This window comes from Montipora capricornis, chromosome 11 (assembly GCF_036669925.1).
Source record: "Montipora capricornis isolate CH-2021 chromosome 11, ASM3666992v2, whole genome shotgun sequence".
NCBI classification, from domain to species: domain Eukaryota; kingdom Metazoa; phylum Cnidaria; class Anthozoa; order Scleractinia; family Acroporidae; genus Montipora; species Montipora capricornis.
This window is the reverse complement of record NC_090893.1, coordinates 16,096,046-16,111,539: the sequence shown is the minus strand read 5'-3', so window position 1 is coordinate 16,111,539 and position 15,494 is coordinate 16,096,046. Positions and strand designations below refer to the sequence as shown.

General features: G+C 39.6%; 2 protein-coding genes across 2 annotated transcripts in view; both read left to right on the top strand.

The window, feature by feature from the left end:
• Window positions 1-2,368: 2,368 nt before the first annotated feature.
• LOC138023118 (tetratricopeptide repeat protein 28-like) lies at window positions 2,369-9,062 on the top strand. Its single transcript, XM_068870149.1, has one exon. It carries the CDS (start codon window positions 2,369-2,371, stop codon window positions 5,762-5,764), a length of 3,396 nt encoding a protein of 1,131 aa, XP_068726250.1. The 3' UTR covers window positions 5,765-9,062.
• Window positions 9,063-13,200: 4,138 nt separating this feature from the next.
• The window catches only part of LOC138023117 (tetratricopeptide repeat protein 28-like), a 22,390-nt gene continuing 20,096 nt past the window's right edge, over window positions 13,201-15,494 (top strand). The window contains exon 1 of the mRNA XM_068870148.1: window positions 13,201-13,405. The gene's annotated coding sequence lies outside the window, so the exon portion shown is untranslated. The remainder of the gene's footprint in view (window positions 13,406-15,494) is intronic.

Genomic DNA, 15,494 nt, shown 5'->3' with positions numbered 1-15,494 from the left:
ACTTATCTAGTTAACAATAGTACAATAGAAATTGCACACTTTTTATCTCCAACAACAATGTCAACGTGTTTTGCAATAATACGGAAAGTACTGCTGTAAGTTTTCAACGGCCGTAATTTTAACAGGGATATACAATAATTAAGTTGAATAAAAGCAGTGCCATGTAAAAAATCGGCAAAGCGTTTTCAAACTTTTCAGTGTGAAACATGTAATGGAGAATCAATCTCTAAAAGTTGTTTCACTTGTAGAATTTTTATTTTGTCTGATACAGCCATGAATTACAAGTAAAAAAGATCGTTGAATTGTGTACTTTGCAGACAACCTTTTTCCTTTGACAATTAAATTAAATTGTCCACAACGCAATGGTTACTAAACGAAAAACAAACTGCTCTACCCGCGAAGCGACTGCCGAAATTGACAACAGCGGCAAGAAGAACACGTACGCCGGTTTAGTTTTGAGCTCATTCACTCAATATAGAACACGCTGGTTAGAAAATAAATATTAAAGAACACACAAAGCAAGTGTACACAACACGATTGTCAGGGAAATAGGAAAAAATGTGTTTTCACTCACCTCCGAACACAAGATCATCAATAGTCGCGCGCGTCATGCAAGTTTGTCTAATGACGTCACACTTCAAAACACGCGCTTTCATCGGTCTCTACTAAAATCTCCATGGAATCTGCATTTTAACATTAAATTATGTCACAAGCAAAATTTCCGCGATGTGATTGGCTTATTAATTTTCTATTGTTACATTACATTGCTTTAATCACTCGACATGTTTTTCACCTGCAGCTCGATACTTTTGCGCGCGGCTCTATAATGCTGCTACCTAGTTGAGCGCCTGTATCGTTCGTTGGTTCATAAAAAAAAGCCTTCCTCAGAAACGAACATAACAAATTTACAACGTCCTTTCGGATGAAAAAACCAAAACAAAAAGTAATACAAAAACTGATAAAGCCAAATTAAAGTAAAGAATGCAAGTATCGCAAACAGAGCAAGTTATGAGCAAAACAAAACTGACAGACTAGTAACTCATGAAGCCCAATTTTAACTAGTAGCTTGCACAAAAACTTTTTAAAACTTTCGTTTTTTTCCTTTAGTACGTCTCTTTTGCCGTCTTTACAATAGTACACGAATTCAACAGACAGACCAAATTATTTTTGCTAAGTTCGTCCCGTCTTTACACTACATGAGAGACGCATAATTTATGTGGACGATTTATACGTCTCTATCATATAAACGGCCAATCGTGTCGTGACCAGCAGCCCCTTCCACGGGAAACGTGTTAGGAATATCGATTGGCTCATTAGAAGTTTCTGGATCAAAAAACACCGATTAACCTAGTATCCAGACAAAGAACTGTAATGAAATAGAAGGGAGCGAATTTTTTTGGCTAAGTTAGGTCCATTAGTGCAGTTTCATGCAGTTTTTCTACCGAGAATATAATCTCTGGACTTCAAATTCTGTTAAATTGCGATGTAGGCCGAAAAAATAATACAAATAAAAAATATTAATAACGAGGCTCACGTCAATCGAAGAAAATTGCAGAAATATGAATGCATTACACTCATATTGACGTCAACCGTGTCTTTTTTTATGTTGGTTAGATACCGGTAGCATTTGATGCCAGAGAGTTTTAGATAAGAAAGATCAAAATATGATGCCATCCTTTTCCTGTACATTTCTACTGTTTCCTTCACTGCTTTGTCACACTTTTGATTCATCTTTAAATCCTCCATTAAGTCCCCCGGGTGGTTATTTATTCCAAGCACATTTGAGAGGGGGAGCTTACTAGAGAGCGGGCTTTAGGTCTAAAGAACCTCACTATGTAATTTTTTTCTGTGATTCCAACTAAAATTCCCTGGATTTCATCCCCTTCGGTGCGGGCCGTTTCTGCTCACTCCATGGCGACTTTCGGATTATCATATTATAATGTCATTTCAACCGGTTCTAATAAAAACTGGCCAGTGATTGGCAAATATCATAAACATCCGCTCTGCCAAATTTAGAAAGAAACGGAAGTAACGCCAATTTTCTACGGATTTTTCAATTTTCCAGACTTGCCGGTCCAGAAAAAAAAAATTGTGTTGATTAATTAATTAAATAGAGGATTTACGGTAGCCAAGTATTTTGTCATATTTCAAAATATATTTCTTTTCATGATTCTGTAACCTCTCCGTAAACCGAAATCTTTTTTTCAAAAAACCTTGATGAAGAAAGGCACTTCGTTTCAAAATAATGGCTTAAGATAGTTATTCCTTCACTGTTGATCTTGCTACTTTTAGCATTTGTCGTCAGGGCATTAAACTTCTTGTGTTTTAATTCATTTATCCCCTAGGTCCCAGTTCTGATTATCAAAAAATGGTGGATAAAAAGTTGGACGTTTTGGAGCAGCATAATCAAGAACTTAGTGTTGCAAAAAAAGAGGGGAAAAGAGGAGAGGAGGGTATTGCTTGTTTCAATCTGGGCAAGTACTTTCATAGCGTCGCCGATTTTAATCAGGCCATACGAAATTACACTGAAGCATTAACCATTTTTAAGGAAATAGGTCTCAGGAACTGGGAGAGAAAAGTTTATTGGAATATCGGCATTGCTTATCAAAGTGTAGGCAATTTTAAGCAAGCCAAAGAGTACCACACACAAGATCTTATTATTGCGAAAGAAGTAAGGGATAGGGCCGCAGAGGGAAGGGCCAATTGCAATCTCGGCGTTGGTTATCAAAGTCTGGGCAATTTTAAGCAAGGCATAGAGTACCACAAACAAGGGCTTAGTATTGCAAAAGAAGTAAGCGATAGGGCCTTGGAAGGGAGAGCTTATTGCAATCTCGGGAATGCATACCTCAATTTAAGTAATTTTAAGGAAGCCATAGATTTCTTCAAACAATATCTCAGTTTAGCAAAAGAGGTAGGGGATAGGAACGGGGAGGGAAGAGCCTATTGCAATCTCGGCAACGCTTATTACAGTCTGGGTAACTTTAATCAAGCCATAGAGTACCACAGACAAGATTTTAGTATTGCAAAAGAAGTAGGCGATAGGGTTGGGGAAGGAAGAGCCATTGGCAATCTCGGTAACGCTTATTACAGTCAGGGCGATTTTAAGCAAGCCATAGAGTACCACAAACAACATCTTAGTATTGCAAAAGATGTAAAGGATAGGGCCGCGGAAGGAAAAGCCTATTGCAATATAGGAAACGCTTATCACAGCCAGGGCGATTTTAAACAAGCCATAGAGTACCACAGCCAAGATCTTAGTATTGCAAAAGAAGTAGGAGATAGGGCTGGGGAAGGAAGGGCCTTTAACAATCTCGGGAATGGTTATAACAGTCTGGGAGATTTTAAGCAAGCCATAGAGTACCACAAACATAGTCTTTTTATAAAGAGAGATGTAGGGGATAGGGCCGGTGAGGCAACAGCTTGTGGCAATCTTGGGAATGCATATCACAATTTAGGTAATTTTAAGGAGGCCATAGAGTATCACAATAAACATCTCGATATTGCAAAAGAAGTAGGGGATAGGGCGGGAGAAGGAAAAGCCTACTGCAATCTCGGCAACGCTTATCGCAGTCGTGGCGATTTTAAGCAAGCTGTACAGTACCACAAACAAGATCTCAGTATTGCAAAAGATGTAGGGGATAGGGCAGCGGAAGGAAGAGCCTTTGGCAATCTCGGTAATGCTTATTACAGTCAGGGCGATTTTAAGCAAGCCATAGAATACCACAAACAAAATCTCTCTATTATGAAAGATGTCGGGGATAGGGCCGGGGAGGCATCAGCTTATGGCAATCTCGGGAATGCATATCACGATTTAGGTAATTTTAAGGAAGACATAGAGTACCACAATCAACATCTCAGCCTAACGAAAGATATAGGGGATAGGGCCGGGGAAGGAGGAGCCTTCTGCAATCTCGGCAACGCTTATCACAGTCTAGGCAATTTTAAGCAAGCCATAGTGTATCACATTAAAAATCTTAGTATTGCAAAAGAAGTGGGGAATAAGGCCGGGGAAGGAGGCGCCTATGCCAATGTCGGAAATGCATATCACAGTTTAGGTAACTTTAAGAAAGCCATAGAGTACCACAATAAACATCTCGGTATTGCAAAAGAAGTAGGAGATAGGGCCGGAGAAGGAAAAGCCTATTCCAATCTCGGCAACGCTTATCACAGTCGTGGCGATTTAAAGCAAGCCTTACAGTACCACAAACAAGATCTCAGTATTGCGAAACAATGTGGGGATACGGCCGGGGAGGGAAGAGCTTGTGGCAATCTTGGTAGAGCTTTTTTCAGTACCGGTGAAAATGAAAATGCGCTTCTCTTCATTGAACAGCAGCTTAGAATTTCTAAGGAAACGGAGGATCCAATACAGCAGGGAATGGCTTGTTATTGGCTAGGTCGTGCTCACGAATTTTTAGGCTCCTTGTGCAAAGCTCTTAATTACTATCGTTTAAGTATAAAGAATTTTGATGAAACAAGGCGTCTTCTTCAGTCTGAGGATACATGGAAAATAAACTTTCGTGACAAAAATCAGTTTGCTTACACCGCTCTGTGGACAGCTCTTTTAAAGCATAGAGAAGTTGATGAAGCTTTGTATGCTGCTGAGCAAGGACGAGCACAGGCTTTGGCAGACGTTTTGAAGATGCGACACGGAGTTAATGAAGAACCTTTAAAGGAGGTTACGATGAAGGAAACAATCTCCGCTGTAATAAAAGATATTTCTTCTCAAACAGTTTTCACTGCCCTTGAGGGGAACACGATCAGTTTCTGGCTGCTAAGAGAAGGTAGCGAGATAAAGTTTCGGCAGAAGGAAATTGAAAATGGAAGTGCGGATTCATTAATGAAACCCTTTAAGTCCTTGGGCTTCTCTAGGAACTCTTTGCAGCCCTTGTATGATGTCTTAGTCAGTCCTATCACAGACTTGCTCCAGGGCGATGACTTAGTCTTTGTTCCCGACGGACCATTTTGCTTGGCCCCTTTTTCTGCATTGAGTGACTCTGTCAGGATCCGTACTGTTCCCTCGTTGACCGCTTTAAAAGTGATCCTTAGTGCACCTGACGAATTCTTTAGTAACAGTGAAGCTCTGCTTGTGGGCGATCCGTGCTTAGAGGAAGTCACTTATGGCACCGGTGGACCCAGGTATAAACAGTTGCCATGTGCAAAAAAAGAAGTAGAGATGATAGGGGAACTTCTGCATACCACACCTCTCACTGGAAGAAATGCAACGAAATCTGAGGTGCTGAAAAGAATGAAGTCAGTTGCTTTAATCCACATTGCTGCACATGGAGATGAACAATTCGGAGAAATTGTTTTGGCCCCAAATCCCGAACGCACATCCCGGAGGCCCGAAAAGGAAGATTACATGTTGACAATGAGCGATGTTCACGCAGTTCGCCTTCAGGCAAGACTGGTTGTGCTGAGCTGCTGTCAAAGTGGTGAGGGAGAGGTGAAAGCTGAGGGTGTTGTGGGAATAGCAAGGGCTTTCCTGTGTGCTGGCGCCAGGTCTGTTCTGGTGTCACTCTGGCCAATTGATGATGAGGTGACCTTGCTGTTCATGAAAAGTTTCTATGGACACTTGGCAGATAGAAAAAGTGCAAGTTTAGCCCTTCACCATGCTATGAAATTTCTTCGGGAGAAGAAAGTACTCTGCTGCTGGAGAAAGTACTCCGCCATAAAATACTGGGCACCATTTGTGCTAATTGGTGATGATGTCACCTTTGAATTTGGGCGACACGAACAAGCTGTACATCATTGTACATATCTTTAATCAGCAAGTTGTTGAAAGGAGCAGGTACATTCTTCACAGAGAAATGGTTTCAAAATCTTCGCCCATGTAGTTGTTTTACGAAGTCCTTTAGCTAGTATACGTACCTGAAAGTGATATTGCCTGCATTCACCATGGCCAGGTCGGGTTCTTCGGCCCTCTTGCAGATAGCTGACATGAAATCGCTGATTGCCAGTTACGTATGTAAAGTGAACTTAGCTTTTGAGGTCTACATGTCACATTGACACTTGATTGAATAGGAATTGTTGTTCGGTTATTAACTAAGCACAAACGGTTTCATGAATTACGATAGTTATTTTATTTCCTTACCAATCAGGACGGAAGCCGGTAATGCAATTTAGTAACCCACTATTTATTGCTTTTTTTTGCCAGAAACGACGTCTTAAACGTCAGAAAACTACTTTTCCTCTGATACATCGGTATGCCATTTTGCTTTCGATTATGATCGAGCGCAAGTTATTGAAAGAAAAAAACATGTATATATATATATATATATATATATATAATTGCTACTCGGAGTTTCATGCTTCTAATGAAGCAATCATCAGGCAACTGACAACAATAACGGTTACATGAAAAGGAAAATGTTTATCAATTAGTTGGAGGAAGCATTTACCGACTTTTGTTTCCACATTTTGGCTGTATGGCGGGTTAAACCACGTGATGTTTCTTTGACGGTTCTTGCTCTTTCGTGATGCACGAGGAATTGGCGTTTTGTATGACAGGTTGTACTTGTAGCCACTTTTATTAAGCGCATCTTGGTACACACCTTTGGCCTTGTCAAAGCAATCTTTGTCGGATGAAATTTCCTAAATCCAATCCACTACACAAAATCTTCAACCGAACACCCTTAAGCTGAGCTACAGCTGTATGAGAAACGTAAAAACCATCATCTCCAGCCACAACAAAGCCCAGATCAGTAAATCATCAAATCAATCAGAAAAAATCGATGACAACTGTAATTGCCGAGACAAGAATTCCTGCCCACTTGAGGGAAATTGTAACACCCGGAACATTGTCTACCAAGCAGAGGTCGTGACCTCCAGACAAAAGAGACATACATCGGTCTGTGTGATACAACATTCAAGGAGCGCTACAGAAACCATACATGTTCTTTCAGGCACGAACGGTACAAATACGTAACCGAGCTCAGCAAGTATATATGGAGTCTAAAAGAACAGAACAACAATTATCAGATTAAGAGGAAAAAAGTAAAGCAAGCTAGGTCGTATTCTAATGCCAACAAAAAATGTAATCTTTGCCTATGGGAAAAATATTTCATAATTTGTAAGCCGGAAATGTCGACACTTAACCACAGAAACGAAATGACATCAACCTGTAGACATTCTAAGAAATTTCTGTTAAGTAGCGCGTTCACCTAAAATAGTCTTACCCGATCGTTTAGCGCTTTTGCCGTCCAATCACATCTTGACACGTTATGCTAGTAAGCATTGTTCCCCACTTTCAAATTTGTATATCTTTTCATGTAACCGTTATTGTTGTCAGTTGCCTGATGAAAAGCATGAAACTCCGAGTAGCAATTAAATGTTTTTGAACTAGTCCGACTCCAGTAATTCATCTTATTCACAGCTCTGGTTTAACCATCGAGCACTGTTATAGCAGATGAAGTCTTCAGTTTTTCCACTGGCAGTCATATATATATATATCACCCATACCTCAGTTAAGGTAGATAAAAGATACGTAAATTTTCCTATAGTAAGGTTGGAAACTTATTTTACATGTACCACGAGATTTCAGTGGTATTAAGATACTGTCAAAGTCCTTACATTTGTTCCTCATTGTGTAAGCAACTTCACAATAATTAATTAATTACTTGATATAAATCAGGGACTTGGCAAAACGCTCTGCTTCCATAACCGAGGATCTCGCTGTCGTGTTATTTTGGCCCCCAAAATACCTTAAAACAATTCCAAGCCTTGATTACACGTTGCTAGGCAACGGACAAAGTAACAATCAGAGTCCTAGGCAGGATTCGGGCCTACGAACTCCGTAACACCGGTCGGATGCTCTTACATTGAGCTAGTAGAACTCACCCGATAGCTTGGTCGTTTATCTACAATCACAAAAGTGTTGAGACAATTTACAAAACCTAACGCTTTCGAACTAACAATAGCATTTTGTATTTGAATGAAAACACCTTTTTTTATCTGTAGTCACCACCCCTTCCCTCCCCCCAAACAATGTTGCAAAACGCTTCGTGGATGTTTATTTGTTTCCAACATTAAAAAATGGGGAAGGGCCGGCTACCTTTCACGAGGGGAGAGAGAAAAATTTATACCGAGGGAAAAAAGGCTGGTAATTTCATGTGTCTCAACAACTTTTGTCCATGAGTGTATGTCCTGGATGGACAATGTATCCCGCTATCTGCGGGCTCTACAAAGTCAAGATGTGTTCTTTCCCTTCATCCTCTCTTGGTAGGAACCCCTTATTAAGCAAAACGTGCGGTGTAATGAACTATCATAGGTAAATACAAGACGACATACCTAGTCATAGTTTAGTTATCTTGTAAAGAAACATATCAAACTTTTATTGTTGTCTGGAAGGAACATCCTGACTGGCCAGTGCCTTACTTATAAAGAATGACGAGGAGACTAATTTTTGTTCATTTTATTTTATTGCCCGTCAATATAAACGTGTTAAGGAAGAAAAAAAATACGAGGAAGTAATGTTTGTTTCGTTTGGTAACGACGCGTTGAAGTTTTACTTTTGGCGCGTAACAAAGCAATGTGTGATAATGATTTCATTATCGTATCTTTTAAGATAATTGTGCATAACGAATGGTGCTGCAGGGCACAAAGCTTTTTACAGTGAAGAGTGTCTAAAGTATCTTTGCTATTGTTTGGATTCATTTTAAGTTGTGTGAAGTTCTTTATATTTATTAGTGTGCAATTAATAATTCAGCCTGAAAGAACTTCACGTTGAATGTGTTCAGGTTATGAAACAGGGTGTAAAAAAAAGGAAGTGACCGCTTCGGCAAAGAGGCCACACTGTTGCCAGGCAAAATGCACGTACTAGAAAACACAATTAATTTTGCTAACGCACTTCATTGCTAATTATAAAGGGGTTTCGGCATCTCTAACGTATACTTCAGTGCGTATACCTGCTGACCTCTTTAGCAATTTAATTCATATCCGGACAGACTGGAATATATTCCTTATTTGGAATTAATCCATCTGGGTTAATTAAGTAAGAAGGTGAAAGGACTATTATGACAATTGCTTTTAGTACGTGATGTCATGCAAACGGTGTACTCTTCGTAATGGAACCTTTGGTGTGTGTGTTTTTTTTTGTGAGGTCAACTGTTATTGTGGAAACTCTAGGTACAGTACTGCGTTAATCCTACGTACGTTATCAGGTTTAGGGTTTTGTTCAAACAGGTAGATTAATTATAATAATGAATATTTCTTACTCCCTTGTTTGCTTCGGTTGGTTAAGTCCTTTGTTGTACTTTCAAGAAGTTTATTAGTCGACAAGTCATGAACTGTCTAACAAGTTAGGTACAGCAATCCTGGTCCATCAATCACTGCGATTGGTCTTAAATGAGTTTGTTCGATGGCTAGCAGCACTGCAATTAGTCGTCAGCGTCAGTCACGACGGTTTGGTGCAGCAGTAGGTACACCTTCGGAGTTGGTGTAAAGCGTTTCTTTTCTAGTTGAAGTTATTGCATTCTAAGCGGCTTCGATTCCTCTGACCAATCACTGTGCATTACCTGGACCCGGAGCGCGAATAAGTAAGCCACTCTTTTGATTTGAAAATGCACTTCTGAGAAACCACTCACTAGAGAACAATACACTTTAAGAAGAAAACTATTTTAGTAGAAGACCCATTAAAGCAAGTGTGAAAGTCCAGTAAGTTATTATCTCTGAGTTCGTGCGATTTATGCAGAAGGTAGAGGGAGCACGAGTTAATCCCCGGTGTTACCAAAAAAGCTCCCTTGTACAAAGTGAGTGCTCATTGGTTACTAATAACTGCAGGGAAAAAAGTTGGTCAAAATAGTTTAATTTCCACCACTTTTTATTACTGTAAGCAATCTTAATGTTTTCATTTTTTGCACAAAACATCAATACCGCTTACAATCCTCTATAATTCATTAGCCATTAAACAAACTCTTGTACTGTTGACGTCGCAAGAGTGTATTCGGTTTTTTCTTTTTTTTTTTTCCCACAGCCCGTAGTTTTGAAAGTTTCATTGGTCGAAAACAGGTTATGTCCACATCAAAATGCACTTGTCAATCTTTGTCTTCATAGGGTTGTCGGAGTTGTTTTTGAACACGTTGTCTTCTCAGTTAAAAAAGTAGTTTCAGTTGTATAGAAATCTGAAAGTTGAAAATTTGATTTCTGTTATAATGCAGATATAGTCCCAGCTAAACGATCGACCTCCGAAACGAATACGATTTAACAGGTATAAAGTGCACTTCGTCACCCCAGATGTGATCTCATTTTCTTTTCTTCACAGTGGTGCAATTGAAATACCCGAAGACTGTCTATTTTAATAGTCCTTTCACCCATAACCAGGTCATGCTCATGCCAGGCAGGGGCATGCTCCCCAGGCAATGTTTTGGATGTTAACTTTCGAAAGTCTCCTTCCCCGTGTTTCTGACCGCTTTCCGTAAAACGGTGGAAACCGGTATGGATCCACCCGTGCCAGGTCAGATCATGCTTGACTATGTCGCCAAGGCGTGCTTTAACTTGTACGTCTTATTCAAAGCCTGACATCTCTCAGATAGTACCACAGTACGCGCGATTCAATTGGCGAATTCAGAACAGTATTCTACGTACAGTACACCAGTTTCTTTTTGTTGCTTGATTCAAAGATCTGAAGATGTAACAAATATCTTGCTTACCTTGTTTTCTCGGGCGGTGCTGAAAGTTACGGCTTAATTCTTGCATTGTTTTCACTTCGATTTGTCCTTGTGGGGGCTTTCAACTAGAATAAAACAAGGCTGTAACCAACGGTTCCGTCGGCAAACTCGGATAGTTCTGCGACGGTCAAATTAGAAGAGATTACAATAAATACGGCCTTTAATATTGCACAAGGGAAGAAAGGCAGTTACTTTCAGTACTGCCCACGAACTCTGTGATTTAGAGGTAGCAAAAAAGACCGAATATGGTGGAAGTAAGAAATGCGACCTTGTGGAGAAGAAAGGTACATTCTTTTAGAAACGATTGAAAGCAAGAATACACCACTTCGACAATGTCAGTCCAAGCGGGAGTACAGCGAGTCAATTGTCACCTCAACCTATTACTAGTTTAATGGCCTGGTTTCCACAATTCTCGTACAATCTCGACTCCAGAGCTCTTCTCTTGACTGAGGGCGGAGAGAAGAGCTCTGGGCCCGGTTGTTCAAAAGCCGATTAACGCTAATCCCGGATTAAAAATCAGTAACCAAGGAGTTCATTTCTCTACTCCCAAATGCTGTTCAACGCTGATATTTGGCAAAACTTTACATCGGAGGAAGTCAATCTTGGAAAAAAAAAACAAGCAAAAGAAACTTTCACCAAAAAGTGGAAAGCATGAAGCAAAGTTTACGCTAATCCTGGATTAAGTTAATCGGCTTTCGAACAACCCGGCCCTGGGGAACCTGAAACAAAGTGTCTTCTCATTAGTTTTCGCGAAAAACAATCAAAAGCGTCTCAGTCTAATTGGTGCATTCACGTTAGCACTAGGAGTGCGCAGGCACCGTAAGGTTCAAATAGGCAATTTTTGGCTATAACAACCCTACGGCGCATGTTCTCCTAAGTAGAGTTATCGTTTGTCCACACTGGACAGCTGAGCACATTAGAGGCATCGTTTAATTCCTGTGATGACATGACCAGCTGTTTTTCATTCCAATTTTCAAAGAATGCCGTTTTTGGATAGCAGTTTGTCATATTGCGGAATAATGCCTCTCGCAACCTCAATCCGTCGTTGGTCAAATGACCGATTATATTTCCATTATGTAACAGCAATATTTCGAGGAAGTTAAAAGCAGGGGCGGATCAAGCGAAAGAATGAGATGACCTTTGGCTTTCTATTACAACTTGTATTCCGGCCAAGTCAGCACCTTCTGTCACTTTAGGTAGCGCAGTTACAATGGTTCAAGTCAGTGCTTTTCTCTCACTCGTTCGTCGTCAAAATAATTTCCTTTAGCCTGGGACGCAAGTGCAAACAAAGCTCACAGGCAACTACAACTCAAGCAAAAGGAAGTAAACATGCACTTACGGTCACCCTGCTGTGAAAGCCTAATGTTCAACGAGCTAAACTTCATGGGACACGTCGCGAAGACAAAATCACCAACAAATTGGTGTTGCACAGTTATTCAAGTATCAGTTTACACGAGGGGGCATGTCGCTGCAACATATCCCTGGGACATGCACCCGCAATATTTTCATGTGTGTGCACACGTTGTGATTTTGTACCTGCTGCATGCGCATAACCCCGCTACGCTTCCCTGCTACATGTCGCCTCAGTGTGCACTACACAAGTTTTTTGTCGCTGCAACATGTCCCCTCGTGTCTGCCCACTTTAATAATTCCCCACCTCGTCGCAATATTGTTGGGATATTATGAATTGCGGTTAATTACAGCATTTAATTGCAACAGATTTTTTTGACCGTGACCAAGGTTTCCGTTACTCTATTTTTCTCAGTTCAATGTGATTGTCAGTGATTTGCAAATAAGATAGGTCGTTTGTGGTCGGAAATCGCGAAAGGACAGCAAAACCCCCTCTGCAACTATTTAATTGCGGAGAACAAATAGCTAAATAATTTAAGTGCTAACAAGCAGACTGATATCTGCCTCCTTTAAGAACTGTATCCCCCTTCCTTCGGTCAATGCATGACTTTAAATAGCGAAGATATCTGTTTACAAACATTGCTTTTATTGTTTAAATGTGCCAACCACAGGAACACATTAATGACAATTGGACAATTGGTGACGTCAACGATATCTTCCCTAACGGTATTTTGTATCGATCCGTGTTACAACTCTCTTAAATAAGCAATAATCTCCTCGGCCTTCATTTTAACCTTTGCCACTCCAGTTGTGCCATGGTTACTTTGAGATAAGCGGAAGTTTAAATGAAATGCGTTTGTAAAAGCATAAACATATGCATAACGTGATTGTATGAAATAAATTGTCCTTGTTGAGGAAGCCACACCAATTGCTGATCTCACATCAATTAGCACCGTTTGGACTGAAAGCGGTAAAATTCTTATCAAAAAATAAATGCTAAACTTATTAATATGAACAAGTAATTTAAGCCTGATTCTTTTTACTGGCTTCCTGTTGTTTTCTCAAAAGATGGTTTTCAAGTTACGTCATCGGCCGCCATGTTATTGGACAAAAACATAAGATTTCCCATTAGCTCCTTTTGTTCGTCCACCAGCTATTTGTAGCATTGTTATCTGTGTCCCTAGAGATTGGTGGCAAGTTTACCACCTTTTCTTTAAATCAAGGAAGAAAGTATGTCAGTATTGTTTTTACGTCACGCGGTCACGCGGTCATTCAGTTGTAACTGACGCACGCACGTAAACAATCTACCGATGTTGCTTAGCCATTTAATTGTTTATTTGTAGCCGGATTGACTGTTGGTGCTCAGCCTCTTCCAACGAGGACATTGTAAGGTGATTAGACACTGTAGATACTTTTCCCTGCGTAATCTAGTTGACTGTTTGTTTATTGTTTGATCAAACTAGTTACAGCTATTCTTTGCTGTTGTTGTCGTCCAATCTCACATGTATATTCGGAGGCCACAACCTTAAACTTCACGGAAATAAAGCATCAGTAGTTTTTCATAGCAATGGAACAATTAATGAACTCTTTGGATAACATTTGATCTCTATTTCTATTGAACTGCTTCGTTAATTTGCTCAGTGTTATCAATGAGTATAAATTACATGGCCGTGTTCTTTATCATTTCCGCCATTTCTCATTAAAAAAAAAAACAACTTAGGAGTTGCTTCTCTGCGCTTTTCTTTGTGATGTGAGTGGGCTTCATGCTAGTATCCTTAAACTTCGGTGCTATAAGATTGTTTCTTTCCCTATATCTTTCTTTGCTCCCAAAGCGACTGTAGAACGCACTATACTGTAGTTCTGTATTTATTTTGCTAAAGTGATCACGGTTATTCATTTGTGATTGACGCAAGCAAACAATCTACCAATATCCCTTAAGTTCTTTTCAGTGGGATCAATAATTATTCCGCGTTCTCAACAGGTTGTGACTAAGAACATTACAAGGTAATTTGTTATTCTAGGTTGCCCGAATCTTGTTAAATGTTTGTTCGTTTGTTGTGTTATAAAACTATAATTGCCTCTATTCGATCTCTTTCCTTGTGCATCGTGAAAGTAAGTAAATGGTGTATCTTGAATTGCTTATGGATACCGCTTAGATTCAAATTGGAGGGAGTTACGAGGCAAAAGGCCATTTAAGAATGCATTGAAGAGTTCATCCATAAGAAATGAATTCTGTTATGTGCCCTGGAGTTCACGTTTCACTTCAAGGGGCTGCAACACGGTAGTGCAGTTGATTTTGTGTAGTTATACTAATTACTGGCACCAATACCTGCTATGCAACTTTTAGGGGCATTGTCATGCTTAATTTGCTGTTTTTAGGTCAAAAATGGGCAAAAATGTAATTAAAATTAGTACTGTTGCTCACACGTACAACATTTCTGACAACCCACTGACAAGATACGAAATATATTTCTGGAATAAAGAGCAACTCACGTTTAATTTTTGGTGTCTTTTTGAAGAAATTGTCTCCAAACTTGAAAAACCTGGCCAGTTTTTTCAAGTTTGAATCCATTTCCATCCTTGGCTTCAAACAACAAAGAATAGATTCAGTGCACTTTAATGGTTATTGGCAACAAAACTACAGCATCATTTTTTTGGGTTTCATTGGTGCAAGGAAGTCTTTTAGTGTTTTGAAGTTTGTCTGAAATGGCGTGACACTGCCTTCTCAAAGTTAACCCGGAAATTACTCAGTTGTTAATAAAGAACACAACGCACTGAAAGCTTCGTGACAAAAAAATGTCAGTCGAGCATACATAATTTAAATTACAAACGGCAAGGATATTGTTAAAAAAAAAACTGTTAGGGAGAACAGTTTGTAAAACCCACATTCAAATCCATTCAGTTTAAACTTTTGCCCATCCTTGTTCTGACTACTTCTTCCTTGTTTCCTGTTGTTTTGATTCTGTATACTTAAAACTGAAGCAATATTGTTTTTGCGTTTGTCGTCTAAAACGGTCTGATGGTCAAAATTTGTTGTAGACTCACTCGGCCATGCCTCGTGAGTCCACAACATTTTGACCACTGTGATGACGAATATCGTTGTCGATAAGAGTACAGACAACGCTGAACCACTTTCGATTTGTTAAGTACCACATGAAACACGAATTATTTCTGAACGAGATACAGTCATTATTGTGACGTAATATGTCACCGTAGCAACGGACAAGCCCTGTAAAAACACCCTTTATTTTGTCTTTAGTTGCTTATATCTCAAAAACTAACTCGGTAATCCCCATTTTTAAATTTCTGAATAGTAATGAGAAGGGCAAGGTGATACTGTCTGCAAAGTTTAAAAAAATTCTTTTGGGCAGATTCAGAGCCACCTTAATTCTGTGATTTTTTAAGCTGGCTCTGAATCCACCAGACAGATTTTTTTAACTTTGCAGAAAGTTTCATCTTGCCCTTCTGATTACTTTTCAG